A 15,557-nucleotide genomic window follows, 5' to 3' on the forward strand; every position below is an offset into this window, starting at 1 on the left:
CCACTCAAGAAGGTAGATGGAGCTGTGGTATTTCCAGTTATCTTGAAACAGGAAGATTCTTAGCTCATAGATGTATATATAGAACATAGACATATGTGATGCCTTTGGTTTGGTTATGGGCAGAGCGCAGTCCACAAGACTGGGAAATCATTCAGAAGCGTTAAATGTGTTATAATATTCCCTTAGTGTAAACAATTATATACATTTAAATTCTACTTCAAGCAGGCCAAAATAAACTATAGTATACTTCCAGTAAATGTCAGCATACAGTTTGTTTCACAAAAAGTTCACACATTTTAACACAAGAACTAAAAAGGCAACGGCTGATAACATCAACATCAGTGCAAACGTCACATTTTCCCACATACTGAAAAGGTTCTGTGTTGGCAACGGCTATTGTTCCTCAGAAATGAAGGCCTTAACCTACTAACTGATGGCACGCAGGTCAGATGTGAAACGGAGGTCAAGGTTCAGAGGAAATAAGTCGCAAAAGTGAGCAATTACGGTCGACGGCGTTGTTTTTCCATTTACGCGCCCGCGGAACACACATGACGAATGCCTTGAGGGCCAAATAAACAAGCAACACCTGGGGATTTACTGTCGTGTCCAGCGCGATTTACCGCCACGACAACAACAAACGTCACATTTTTAAAATACACTTTATATATATTTTGCACTTTGCAGAAGGACTGCCAAGGAACGATGTGAGAGAAAGTTTGCGTCGTTAGCATGGCGCTGGGTGCAGAATGTGACAGTGTCACACAAACACTGGAACTGAACATCAGAACGTGAGAATGCGTAATGATAAGGACAGGCCAATCAGCCCACGTTGGCTCCTCGGTTAGTTCTTGGATCGAACCCTGAACCTGTGGCTAAAACAGCTTTGCTTCAGGTCCGTTCGGCTATGTGGCGGTTTTACCGATAACAAGTCATCCGCAAGGGCGCAAGGACACCGCCCCTGGACTTAAAGAGACACAGAAAGGGGAACATAGACTCGTGGAGAAATTTGAGAAAAGTGGTAAAATAATTACACAAATCTCAGAACAATTATTGAGTCCTCAGTGATTTCTACTGCACAGAAGGAACTGAGCTATATAACTTGTTGACTCAAACTGGGAGCCGGTTTTTTCCCGCTTTTTGTTTGTGTCACTCGATTTAGCAGGATCTCCAGGGTTAAAGACAGGGTGGAGCCCACCTAATGACTGCCAGTAAAGTGCCGAAGGTTGGGTTGGCCCCCAGGAGCGGGGGGGTGACTGATCGTGGTTGTTAAATGATCATTCATCTCCTTCAACATCCTCAGTCAACATGAATCTCAACCGCTAGTATTTTTTCCAATATTGTGATTCGGTGAGGATAATAAAACAAGGTCAGGTCAGACTTTTTTTTTGTTGTTGTTGAAAATTGAGCTAAAATGTTGGCTGGGATTCAAACAACATTTGTCCTTAACCTTGACTAACAGTTACAATAAACAAATAATGATTATTTGCTTCTTCACTAACACAGTTTGGCGAGTTCAATGATCACTGAAACTATCTTGCCAAACTTTGTGAAGAAAAAGTGTGATGCTTGCATTTGCTATTAAGTGAAAGTTTGTTGATTGAACACAGGTCATTGTCCGTGAAATTAAACATACCTTCACTTCCTGCTTGGCGATTGGACCGCGGTCTTGAAGCAGGCTACGGCAGAACTCCGTTATGTCGTTAAACTGGGCGTTCCAAAAACACGTCGCGGCCGCAGCGACTGTTTCTCAACAACTAACGAGCGCCCGGGAGTTTAACGAGAACCAGCTCGCCGCTCACCCCGGCACTGCCAGCGGCCGCTTCTCGCTTTAGCGGTGTTTACATTCGACCTGTGGGATTTACTGAAGCAGAACCCCCGATTACATGCCCGCTTAAGAGCCCGATTCTGATCCTGATCGGATCCGAGCAGCCTGACCTGGGATCAGCCCGCAGGACCAGCATGCCAGACACCTTGCATTACGTACTGATGCGATCGTTACTGGATTACGTTATCCTTAATACATCTCAAGACAAATTCATTTCAGATGAGTTTTCAGAACTTTGTTTGAAGGGATTTAGCCTAACATAATTGCTCACCAGCACTCAGGAGTGTTCCATACACAGTACTAAGTCATTGATGCAGTATATATAAGTGTGTGCCTGTGTGTGTGCATACGTATGTGCGTATGTGTGCTGTCACAAAATTGAAAACAGATTTAACTGTAAACCACTTTGCTAAGCTGAAACTACTAACACATAATAATACCTGACGATCCAAGTAAATGATGTATTAATGCAAGACAGGTACAGCTTTACATTGTGGTCACCATCCACCCAGAAAACTCCTGGACGGAGTGTATTTTGATGTGACATAACCCTTTCATTCCAGACTGTCAATGCTACTTTCACATGTGATCTTTTGTAAGGGCTGTCGGTTATTGAAACCAAACAACTTAAACAGGTTCTATAAGCAATCACATCAGAAAGAGCAGTACCTGTCCATTTGATTTGGATGGCAGTATTCAACACATCCTGTGCTCTTAGCTGGTGAAGAGACAGATCTGTCAGAGAAACATGTGGCGCACAGCTCTCACACACACACACACGAGTGTGTGTGGCAGATGCTCATATCTGACTCATGTCCACTGCTCTTTACGACATGCAAGACCTCACTCCACTGACGTCCAGCATGTTCTTCTTTCAGTGTCATCTTAATGTTAGACTGAAACACCATTCAATAGTTATATTTCTCTATAAATAAATAGTACAATAATTCATAACACACAAAAATCAAATGTGCTGACACTTTGCTAATATGAATCAATCCGAAAACATTATCGGTGCCAAATTCCATCTGAGACTTAAACATAAAACGCCAGGAAGAAACATAAACATAAACGTGTGCAGAATGAACTCACAAGCAAGCGCTGCTAACAAAGCCAGCACAACTTACTAAACATAGCACATAGAGGAGACGTTCACATTTCCCATTCTATAGAGAGTCTGAACTGCTTTTCAAACAAAGTGACTTATACTACTGACTGCTTTACAGGCATACTGCACCCTATTATTCAAAGTCTCACTTTATTTACAGCAACACAGAGGCTGCCAGATGTAAACTGTAGCTTTTCATAAGTCTGAGTGTTAGCAAAAAGGCCATTTCTGCAGTTTGAAAAAAGAACCACAGTAAGCAATCTTAACAAAATGACAAAACACTAGATTAAGTGGATATTCATTTATGAATATCAATGAAGTTAAGTCATTACAAAGATTTGTGTGGCAAAATATTTCTAGTTTAATAACTGACAGTAAATATGGGATGGGAGAAGAAACAATTAAGGTCTGTCAATCGTGTAGAATTTAGGCTTGGGACCTCATTTATAGATGCTTTATGTGCACTAAAAAGTGGATTTGGGTTTTATAAAACATATTTTGTGTCAGAACATGCACACGTTTATCCCAACTATGACCCATGTGTACGCACATTTTGGATACTGTAGAAACTGGCAACGCCAATGGCAAAGCAGTGAAATAGCTGTAATTTTTCCACATCATTTACTTCATATCAAAGTACACAGCCTTCTAATAATTATGTCCCTTATCAGAGGAACATCCAGGCCTAAATAGATTCTGTCTTTGGCATTAGTCTGACAGTCCATATTTAAGCATCCATGCTGCCTGAATGCTCATATTGCTGGAGAAGTCTCTCATGTGTTACATTCAGAGTTTCATCTGATGTCATCAGGGAAGCGGCATAGCGTCCCACAGTACAGACACATAGGATTCAAGATTAAGATTAACTCAGAATCCATTCATTGCATTACATTACATTACAGGCATTTAGCAGATGCTCTTGTCCAGAGCGACTTACACAACATTTTACATTGTATTCATTTATACAGCTGGATATATACTGAAGCAATTCAGGTAAAGTACCTTGCTCAATGGTACAACAGCAGTGTCCTACCCAAGAATCAAACCTATGACCTTTCGGTTACTAGCCCAGTTCCTCACCCACTGTGCTACACAGCCGCCCCATTAAAAAGATAGATGCCAGGTCCAAGAATGTGGTTTTAATTTGAGGGTGAGGGGTTGAATTGGGGAGATATTTACATGGAAACATACATATCCGGATGTTTTGTGTCGATATATTAGTATTTTGTGTTTGTAACTGTGCAGCTTTTTAGATGCAAGATAGATGTCTGTGTAATCAGACAATAAAGTGGGCCTATTATTGTATCATATTTTTAATAATGTTTAATCTCGGGCTGATAAGTGGTGTGATTAAATTAATAGCAACAATTATCATTAATTCCTGGCTATGGTACTGAAACCTTATGAAAGTTGGAGCAGGAGTGGGGGGGGCACAACTACCTATTTTTTTTGGGGGGTGGGGGGGGGGAGCATGGCCTAAATGATTCAGCTGCTGTGTCCTGCTACCACACTCCACTTCTTTTATTAGTTATGCCAGAAATATTTCCATCAAACAGTATAGCCCATCTGACCTCGTGTGTCTCGATTTCATGCTCCATGAAGTTTCTCTTCTTTGCTTTTCAGATTTTGTTCTCCGTTTTCCCCAGACAATTCATTGGAATGGCAAGCTGATTGATATGCATATCATATTCACGTTGGGCGTTCCATTAACCATTGATGGTTAATTGTGGGGGTTAACCGAGCGGGAAACTAGGTTTGTGCACTTAAGCACACATCTCAAGTTGATTGTGATTTATGAAGAGATAATTGTGTGCAGGTGAGTGTACACACGGTTTTATACATCAGGTTATTTTTGGCGTACACGCTTTTCTTCTTTTGTGTGCATGCAACCTTTTTATTGTAGAACCTCCGCAAAGTTTTATAAATGAGGCCAGGGGGGAGGGGCAGTCCTGCTCTTTCCTCTGGGGGGTGGTGTAGTTTCTCTACACTGCAACGGGACAGCGTTGGGAAACAGCAAGCGACTGTTCTCATGCCTTTTTAACAATGCAGCCTTGGGGATTTCAGAAATGAAATAATTGCTTATTTAAGGGGATAGGGGCCTGCATCCAGAGGATAAGGACAGCCCTAGAGCAGCCCTTCAGGAGCCCTGGAGCAGCACATGAGCAGCCCTGGAACAGCCCGACAGCAGCCCTGGAACAGGCCGATAGCAGCTCTTTAGCAGCCCGATAGCAGGCCTGGAACAGCCCGATAGCAGCTCTTTAGCAGCCCGATAGCAACTCTTTAGCAGCCCTATAGCAGCCCTTTAGCAGCCCAGGAACAGCCCGATAGCAGCTCTTTAGCAGCCCCATAGCAGCCCTTTAGCAGCCCTGGAACAGCCCGATAGCAACCCTATAGCAGCCCAGGAGCAGCACTCGGTGTACACGCATCCATCAGGTCAGAGAGTACGAGTCCTCAGGCCAAAGCTCCATAGGGCCACCAGAGGCAGACCGCTGGAATGAGAACAGCCCCTGGCTTTTTCTGTTTTGAGACCATAAAGCTGCTTAACCCCATGTAGAGTAAATGCACAGCTCAGTGCCAAACAAGCTGTTTCCAAACAGAGCCCTGAATATCATCAATAGGTTATCAATGAGCCGTTTATGCATCTCAAACGAAGCGCAATCCTTTGGCTTTGATTCCCCCTTTTTTCTGTTGCTCTTGTCATTCGCTCATTCCGCTGTGATTTTTTTTTCTCAACACGCAGATGGTGTCCAGTGAGTTCACCAGCACCGCACCCCGTGTTTGTCCAGGAACGCTGAACAAAAATCCTCCCAAAGGGGGGGACAATGTGTCACTGATGAAAGAAACGGGTGGGAGAGTTTCCTAAAGATACCTCCCTGTGATCTCCCGGGTTCAGACGTTGCGTTTGCGAGCCTGCGGTTTTTCAACCGGAGCCTGAACGGTTTATCTCCAGGCAAATCTTCTCTCAAAAGGGCTTCCAGATTCTAAAACATACCTTGGGGTTTATCTCCTGCCTCAGAAAGGCTCGCCCAAGGTGGGTGGGGGTAGGGTGGGGTGGGGGGGGGGATGCTCAGCAGCAGCCCAGATTAAAGCGAGTCTGGTGTGGGAGGCCGGGGTGGGGGGTGAGGGGTGAGGGCGATGGAGAGATGGAGATCTTACAGCACCTCTTATCTGTGTGGATGATGTTGTTCTAAGTGTGGGGCTTTTCCGCAAAACAGATGCTCTCTGGAATTGTTAGGTCCGGGAATCCAGCAACTCCACCTCCAACCCCCAGCCCCCGACCCACTTGTCACCAGTAGCTTACAATTTACCGTAAAACGTCTATTAGCAACCACGGGACTGAAAAGCTTACAAAGCAAAAAGCACAGCTGTCTGTTAGAGACCAGCTTTCACTTACACCTCACCTGGATGCCTCATTCTAAAACTAAATACTGATTTTGATACCTCTACTGCTGGTATGTTCACTGAACTGCGACATTTTAAACTGGAGGATTGTAGGATTATGGAGACCAGGGGAACTGGGAATGTGTTTATAATTCCACACCTGTGAGTATCATATTCGTCCACACAAACCGGTAGTATCACTATGAGGCAGTAATCACCACAGGTGTTGCATCTCATCCAGATTAACAGTTTGGTCAGTGGCCACGTCTGTAATTGACCTTCCGTTCATGTGGTCGTCTGCTGCTTTATTCAGAAAGACCTCTTCCTACCAAATAATGTTGCGATAAGGTGCTAATGTCTCTTTGGGTGCAAGACCAACCACAGCTCCATCAAGTGAGCAATGCAAGATTGTATTGGAGCAGGAAACCATCTAACCACCTCCCTGTTACCGAGGTGACTAACCACGACTGTTATTGGCAGCTTTTTTTTTTTTTTTTAAGTTTAACTCTGAAATATTCAATCAACATTTGTCCTTAACTTTGGCTCACAAATAAACGCAAGCGTTACACTATTTTTTTGCGAACTCAGTTAACTTCAGAGACGGTGAATAAAGCTAATTTCCCTAACTGCATTCCTGTATATAAATAAATAAATAAATAAATAAATAAAAATTATAATTCTTGCATTTAATTGCTAGTCAAAGTTAAGGACCAATATCGACTGAATCGAAGTTTTACAGTGCACAGTTCTTATTGTAACTCTGGTTCCTGATAGTCTACAGTGTGTTCTTCAGTGAAAGGGACAGACAGTCATAGGAATCTGGGGTGGGAGTGTTTATTATGGGATGGAAGTGGACAGAAGCAGGGGGCCCTAGCAACCGATTTTTAAAGAGGGTTTGACCCTTCCAGAACGCTGCATGCAGAAGCCAAAACTGCACAACAGCTTCACTTTAGAAGAAAGCAGGAATTATTTGGTCAATTCATTCTTTAAATCACAGGGAGGGCCTCGATTTCAGTTACACCCGAGAGCAAAACTGATCCTCTGCATCTAATCGCATCAGTTCAATATCATACAGGAAGGAGGTTCATTCTCAGACCGACACACTTAATACCAGGGAAAGGGTAAGAGATTTGCCATTACAAGGCCTTTTATGGGCAGGAGAACGATGTCTATTTAAGGACGTGTCTCATCCTATGAAAGTCTCATCAACGCACTTTACTTTCTTACCTACCGTAATATCCAGACTTTGATATTGTAAAACTTGGAGCCGCGTATTTCTCTAAGTTTGGATCAGATACCATTCAGGTTCACTTCGGTGACATGTTTAAGTTTAATCTTGCTCCCATATCCTCCTCAGAGCCAGCAATTCTTTTTTGTATCCTGTCAGGGACAAGTATCCCTGGTCTTAATATAAAAAATGGCATATTCTCCTACGCTGAATCATACAGTTCAAGGGACATTTAAAAATATATATTTTGATAATATTTTCAATGCAACATGTTTTTGACTTCCAAGACACTTGTATATATATGTCAAAATTTTTTGAAGTACTTAAACTTTTCTGCTTAGTCTCAGGAGGTTATTAGATGTCACAAAGAAGTGGCCAACAATCAGAACGACCCATGCACTGTAAAAGGACCAATCAAAAAGCTTTATTCCTTTCCTCCATTTCCTCAGCCCAATGGCTTCTAAAGTGAATAATTGCAAAAACAACATCTTTCTTTTTCCAAAAGCTGTCATGGAAAATGTGCCACTGAGCAAAACTTTGTCGGAGGCGAGCCATTTCTGCCCCCCCCCCCCCCCATTCCTCTCTCTACGGTTAATTCTGCCGGTGTCACCATGGACCACGGCTTGAGCGATTACCATTCCAGACGTTTCCTCCTCCTTAAGTCAGTTCCCTCATAAGCTCAAAGATGAACGAAACAATGACAAGTTAAAAGACATAACTCATTAACAATGACCCCGGGGAACGGTTTTACATTCTAATATTAGAAAAAACACCATCCATTAAACTTAAATTGTCGAATAAGGATTTTTTTTAGAGAAATTTTTTTGCAGCCCTTTCAGAATATTAGAGTAATTTACACCACGTCCAGGGTGCCCTTTACCATCCATTTTGTTTTCAGTTGGTTAGAATAACTCTTGAATAATAAATGGCGATTGCTAATCCAATTTAGCATGATTAAATCTACAGTGCTGGGCAAAATCCGCCTGATATCCAACATGCTGTGGATAATTCTCCTTCCCGCTGTCCTGGTGGGAAAATATGGATTTGATCTGATCCTGAGGGAATGTCTGTCCTAAACTACATTTTCACTGTAACTTAAGCCCAAGTCTTCATCCATCATGTTACAGTACAGCAAAAAAAACCGCTACTTTTAACAAACTATGAAAATAGAATTAATTGCGCCTGTTGTTACAATAGGATTAGTTTCACTACATTAACATTCTAAAGATTAAGAATGAAATGGGCACTAAATTAAAATAATTACGTTTGTGTGAGTTGGAAAGGCAGAGCATTGAAATCTGCGAGATCATTTTAATATGAGTCATGTGTCTTGTTCTCCTCTGCATAAACATCAACATTTTGAAATTGTCCACCAAGCCACGAGGTTCAAGTGGTTATGCACACATCAGAGAAAATTGTCTGTGCCTATAGTTTCACAGCGGGAAAGAAAAAGCATGCCGCCATTTGCGTTGTAGCAAAAGAAGGCACAGCAACAGCTATTTTTACACAGCTTTACCTATAACGTATAACATTCTCAGAATTTAGCGGCCTTAACGAACGTTCATCTTTCACAGAATCTGGGCTCTGTATTTCCTCCTGCAAACGGTAACTGTTTCAGTTAAGAGACAACTCGCATGGACCATTTTTTTATAGATCATAAATCTGGCTGCTGCGCCTTTCTGGCGATGGTAAATTTTTCTGTTCCTCTGTTAAGTAAACTGGCCTCCTCAGCACTTTTCGTTTCTCTGGATAAGAGCGTTTGCTAAGTGATTGTAATGCAATGGCAAGCCTAATGAGAAGCGTATCAATGCGGTGTGGCACTACTGATAGGAACCCGACAGTGTTTACGCAACAGCGGTGATGTTATGGAGCCCAGCGGCTGGCTCGCTAGTGAGCGCCTGGGACTGATCACAAGCGCCTCACTCCTGAGACTGATCACGAGCGCCTCACTCTTGAGACTGATCACGAGTGCCTCACTCCTGAGGCTGATCACGAGTGCCTCACTCCTGAGGCTGATCACGAGCGCCTCACTCCTGAGGCTGATCACGAGCGCCTCACTCCTCAGACTGATCACGAGCGCCTCACTCCTGAGACTGATCACGAGTGCCTCACTCCTGAGACTGATCACGAGTGCCTCACTCCTGAGGCTGATCACGAGTGCCTCACTCCTGAGACTGATCACGAGTGCCTCACTCCTGAGGCTGATCACGAGTGCCTCACTCCTGAGACTGATCACGAGTGCCTCACTCCTGAGGCTGATCACGAGTGCCTCGCTCCTGAGACTGATCACGAGTGCCTCGCTCCTGAGACTGATCACAAGTGCCTCACTCCTAAGGTACACAGTAAAAAGGTCCAGATGCAAGCAGCGCATGGCAAGGCCCATCGTTCCCGAAAGGCGCTTCTCCCGACCGCCCTTATATTGGACCAGACGTACGACTCACACGCTGCCTGGAAAAACTGATGATGCTCTGAAGAACAGCTCAGAGAGAGGGGGCGAAAACATGACCTCGTCACCGTTAGGTTTTTTTTTTTTTTTGCCGTGCTTTGATCTGTCGGTGGTGGCCGGTGCTGTCGTTCTGACGCAGATCACAAGCGCTTTGTTTGTCACCGGTCACACCGCACAAAGCGCTGCTCAGAGGAAGTTGGCTCAGCGGGGAGCTTACGTTACGGTGCTCTCCCTTTCCCGATTCAGCGCTGCGACGCGTCCAGGAGCCGCGGTATGTACACACGGACGCAGCGCAGGATTCCAGCGGGCGCCTTCTCACAAACACGCCGCTCAAATTACCGCTTTGAAGAGCCCCTCACGGAATGGCAGAGGCCAAGCGGAGCGGAAACGCGGTCGTCCTCGATTGCGTCAAAGAGCCGAGAGTGATGAGAGGCGGACGCGTTAGCGTTTCGGTCTGAACCGGAGGAACGCGTCGTGTGGGCCCGAGGACTGCGAATGTAACTTCTTGGCAACGTGCTGAACTCTGAATTAGTGGTGATTCGCGGGGCCTCTGTCACATCTCAAGCTGTTGTAAATGGGACGTGCAATCTGTAATGCCCCCCTCCGTCTTTGATGGCTGAAGAGCTCTTTTCCCGGAGAGCTGTTTGGTCCACAGCCACGACACAGAAAAATAAGCAGGACTTCAAATGGCTATCCTACGTGTTCCCTTAAAAAAAAAAAAAAAAAATACCCGGGACCCTTTGGTGGGGGAACGAGGGGGGTTCTGACGTGCATTATCGCTGGCTATCAGATTAAGAGCTCTGGGGCCACATCCAAGGGCCACTTCTTCCCTGCTCTCGCCTGACTGCAGACAGCCAACGAGGGCCCTCCTTTAAATCCATTCGGCATCACTCTAAACAACGCTCACGAAATTCTGGCTTCTCCCGCTGTTTATTCATGCTCCGCACATTAGTTAAAAGGATGTTAACATACACGTTCAATTTCATTGCTGTACGCATGCGACCAGTTCTGCTTCATCTGAAATTACTTGCGGGGTAATTACACCAGGAATACGTGTGTGCAAGTCAACCGGATTCATTTGAAATTAACGGTAATTGCACCCTGAATATATAAGTTCGCCGGGTCCGTTTCAAGTAAAATGCACGTTAATTACACCCTGAATATACATGAAAAATCAGCCGTGGGTTTTTTTTAATGGAAATACTGCGCTCAAACACGGACGTGTTCAGGAGAAAATGAGAGCGTTTTGACCACCAGCTGAACCTCTTTTCGGTAACTCAGGGTCAGACACTTCAGTCGGATTCCAGACGTCTGAGGAGGGGGGGGGGGTGACTGAATTGGTCACAGGGCCTTCTGCGTGCTCTTCCGATGATCGCCGTCACACGTCCCACGAGCGCGCGTGCTCACCGGTGCATCATGGGACCCCAGCCCTGACCCGCATCGCCCCCACACGCTGTCCGCTAGGCCGCCACATTCTTTAGTGCTGTACCTGACCCGCATCGGCGTGATGACCCTAACGCACACACACACACAAACACACACATACACACACAAACATAAACACACACACTCATACACACACACATACGCACACACACATACACACACTCACACACACACACACTCATGCACACACACACACATAAACACACACATAAACACACTCATACTCACACACACAAACATAAACACACACACACTCATACACACACACATACGCGCACACACACACACACAGTCATACACACATAAACACACACACACAAACACACACACATTTATACACACACTCATACTCACACACACAAACATAAACACACACATACTCATACACACACACATACGCACACACTCATACACACATACACACATATACACTCATGCACACACACACACTCATACACACACACACATAAACACACACATAAACACACTCACGCGCACACACACACATAAACACACACACACACTCATACACAATACACATACACACATAAACACACACACACTCTCACACTCATACACCCACACACACACACACACAAACACATAAACACACACACATAAATACACACACACACGCACGCACACACATACACCCATGTACACACATATACACCCACACACGCACGTGCCCATACACATGCACATACTCACACACTTTGTTTAAGACTGTGCATTCATGCCTTCAGACATTAATGTCCAGCCACACTTCTATTCCAGTGAACAATTATAACTAAGAACTACACCATGCACCACACTTTATTATAGATCAAATTAAAGGGCCCATTCAATTGACAATCATATCTGTGAACATACCATGTTCTTTATTCTAACAATGACCCCAGGCAACCTTTGTGATTGGTGTAATCCATTGATCAAAATGTTTTTTCTAACAAATGTGTCACTAGTATACTGTTACCAAGCACATTTATAGTCCTGTGGAGAGAATATCTTCTTCATATTATTTTCATTTTTCACTTTTTATTGTTATGAAAAGCTTGTTTTCCCTAGGTTGGAGAGCCTGTCATCCTATTAAAGTCGAAGTCCACAACAATATTGCAACGATGATTAAATTAACTATCGCCTCCCACTATCTTGTCACTCACAATCCAGCATTTTATCCCACAGTCATTTTTTTTTTTAGCAAATCAGTTAAACCTCACCCAGCCAGATCCCTCCTAAGTCTGCTGTTTTGAATCAGCCACACGCTCGGCTGACCGTTCCCACTCTAACGAGGAGAGACGTCTGATCCGAATACTCAAAGCTTTCCAGCTTTATTAATCTGTGCGCTTATGTAGTTTGGGCAGCGTGCTGCAGCAGGGTCCGGGGTGTGTCAGTACCCGCCGTGGGCTGGTGTGTCGTGAGCTCGCTCTTCTGGTTGTCGTGTCACCGTGTCAGTGTCAGTGCTATCTGAGGATGTGCGCTGTTAGTAACAGCATCAGAGATTTATAAAGCCTGTCTATCTGTCATGTGGGACAAGGTATGGAGGACTCTGGCCGCGTCTAAGACAAAGCATTTCCAGAATGGTACAGAATATTCTGGTTATCTGTGTACCACCTGTTATTGCAATAATAATGAAAGTAACCTATATTCTCAGCTTCTCAGATTCTCACACACTACTTGAGGCATTAATTTCAATTTATATCTTAAACTTGGTCCAACAGTTCAGGCCTGCAATGGATCTCCACTCTCACCACACACACACACACACACACACACACATTGACACAGGCACACACAGATGCGCACACACACACACACATTATGCACGCACACGCTCACACACACACGCGCACACACACATACACAGATGCACACAGGCACACACACACATTACGCACGCACACGCTCACACACACACGCGCACACACGGACACAGTGCAGCGCAGAGAGGTGTCGGCCCCTTACCTTCTGCAGCCACTGCGTGTTGTTCTCCATGGCCGTCTCCAGGAGCTGCAGCTTGTGGGCGGAGCCGTCGCCGCTCTCCACCGGCGGCGCGTCCCGCTGGGCGGCGTTGATGTTGCCGTAGCGATCGGGACCCCTGCAGGCCTCCAGCTCGGGCAGGATGAAGGTGTAGCTGCAGTGGCCGTGCTGGACGCGGTGGAGCCTCTTCCTCCCCTCCCCGCCCCTCCTCTGCCCCCCGCCGCCGCCACCGCCACCCCCGCCCGCCGCCACCACCGCCGCCGCTACGCCCGCCAGGAGCACGCTCAGCGCCAGCACCGCCGGCCTCATGATGCGCTCCGCAGTCCCGTCGCTCGCTCAGGTAACCCCTCACCTGCACCAAGGCGCGCCTCTCCCCGGCCCTCTCACTCACTGCCCTCCTGCTCGGCCATGACACCGTCGCCCGGGGAAAGATGCTCGCTCGCGCGCGGGTCAAACCGTCCCTCCCTAACGCTCCTTCTTCTTCTTATTCTTCTTCTTCTTTTACGGGGTTTTTTTTTTTTTTTTTGGTTTGTTTGTTTTTTGAGGTTTTTCTCGTTCCCCCTGTTTTTCCCGGGGTTTCCTCTGAACTCCCTCTGGCCCCCGTGGAGACGCGGGACTGCAGTCGCGAACGCTCACCCGCGAACAGAACCGCGGGCTCTGTGCGAATCCCTCAATCTCTTGGCGAAAGGGAAAGCAGAAAGAAACGCTCCCCTCCTATCCCACTTCAGGGGGTCAAGTTTCAGAAATGACCAAAGTGAAAATGCTCTGCCCCTTATCTGGCTGCTGGGGGGGGTGGGGGTGGGGTGGGGTGGGGGGGCTGGGGGAGGTCTGGTTATTAGCGCGGCCTGTCTCTCTGGCTCTGCTCGCTCGCTCGCTCGCCCGTCCATCCTGCACCCCCGCAGAAAAACACGCCTTTTCCAAAACTTCTGCCTCCTCCTCTGTCTCCGGCCCAAACCGCAGCTCGTACGCCAGCACACGCCCGCCAGCTCCGCCACATTCGGGAGATTCGGACTCCAGGGGGTAGACTTTGGAAGAAAAAAAAGTAATACAATCATTTGTTTCTTTAATTTTGACATCTGTGCTGCACCACACACACACACACACAAACACACGTGTCAGACTGTTTTTACTAATTATGCACAGAGGAAAAGTTTATAGTTTGCTGTTCTGTACTTGTTAAACTCATTCATTAAAGGGCCCGGTATTTAAATCCGTTTGTGCCTCGGTCTGACCGGCTGACAGGAGTGTATTCATCTGACCTCCACAGGGCCCAGAGCTGAGCTCTTCCTCCTCTTCCTCCTCCTCTCTCCACCTCCACCGCCCAAAGGGTGAAAAAATACCAGAGTAAAATCATCTCCATATTGATTAACCCTCGTGTTGTCTTCACACAGCAGGACTCCAGGTCTTACATGCAAAAAAGATTAGTATCTCAGCAGGACCTCCTGGTTAAATAAAGGTTAATAAATTATTTTTTTAAATTGAGTATTCCCCCCGTGTCCACTGTGACCAGCCATCACCGGACCCCATGTGATAAAGCCTCTTCATTAAATTTTAAACCCTGTATCGATATTTTTCATGTAGAAAAAACCTGTCAGTCATCAATAATTCAGTGAATAATTGTTGTTCACAGTCCACAGGCTGTATTTTCTCAGTCTACACCACTTGTTTTTCTGACGAAACACACATAATTCATCATAATAAAATCAATCATAGTTAATTATTTTTTTTCCTGCAGTAGATGTAGCGTTTCACTTTGATTCTGACTTCTGATTTCATAACTGCACAGTTAAAAAAGAGACATAAGACAGTCCGAGGACAACAGGAGGGTAAAGAGACGGTCCCAACGTTTGTAACGGATGAAAGGGATGTTTGTTTACAGTGTGTTACAGTGTTGGCCAGACAGACACAAAATGCAGTTCTCTTTTGCACAGTCAAAATGGTGCAGTCACATTAATCCACCCTGGGGTGTTGAGACCCTACTCTCTGCCTGAGGCTTTAATAAGAATGTTTTCAGGAAATAGCATTCCATTTCAGGGCACAAGTTATATGTGAGGTAGAGTGTGGACAGTCAGACAAAAACAGATCAGATTTGAAAAAAAGAAACTGTTTGGCCAGGTACAGGTATGTGACAGTCTAAATGTAA

The 15,557-nt window shown here is 45.4% G+C and overlaps 1 protein-coding gene across 1 annotated transcript in view; it reads right to left on the reverse strand.

The window, feature by feature from the left end:
* The window catches only part of angpt4 (angiopoietin 4), a 59,508-nt gene extending 45,345 nt beyond the window's left edge, over window positions 1-14,163 (reverse strand). The window contains exon 1 of the mRNA XM_064304693.1: window positions 13,400-14,163. Coding sequence (XP_064160763.1) covers window positions 13,400-13,723 — 324 coding nt within the window. The 5' untranslated portion in view covers window positions 13,724-14,163. The remainder of the gene's footprint in view (window positions 1-13,399) is intronic.
* Window positions 14,164-15,557: the final 1,394 nt, after the last annotated feature.

This window comes from Anguilla rostrata, chromosome 13 (genome assembly GCF_018555375.3).
Source record: "Anguilla rostrata isolate EN2019 chromosome 13, ASM1855537v3, whole genome shotgun sequence".
In the NCBI taxonomy this organism is placed as follows: Eukaryota; Metazoa; Chordata; class Actinopteri; order Anguilliformes; family Anguillidae; genus Anguilla; species Anguilla rostrata.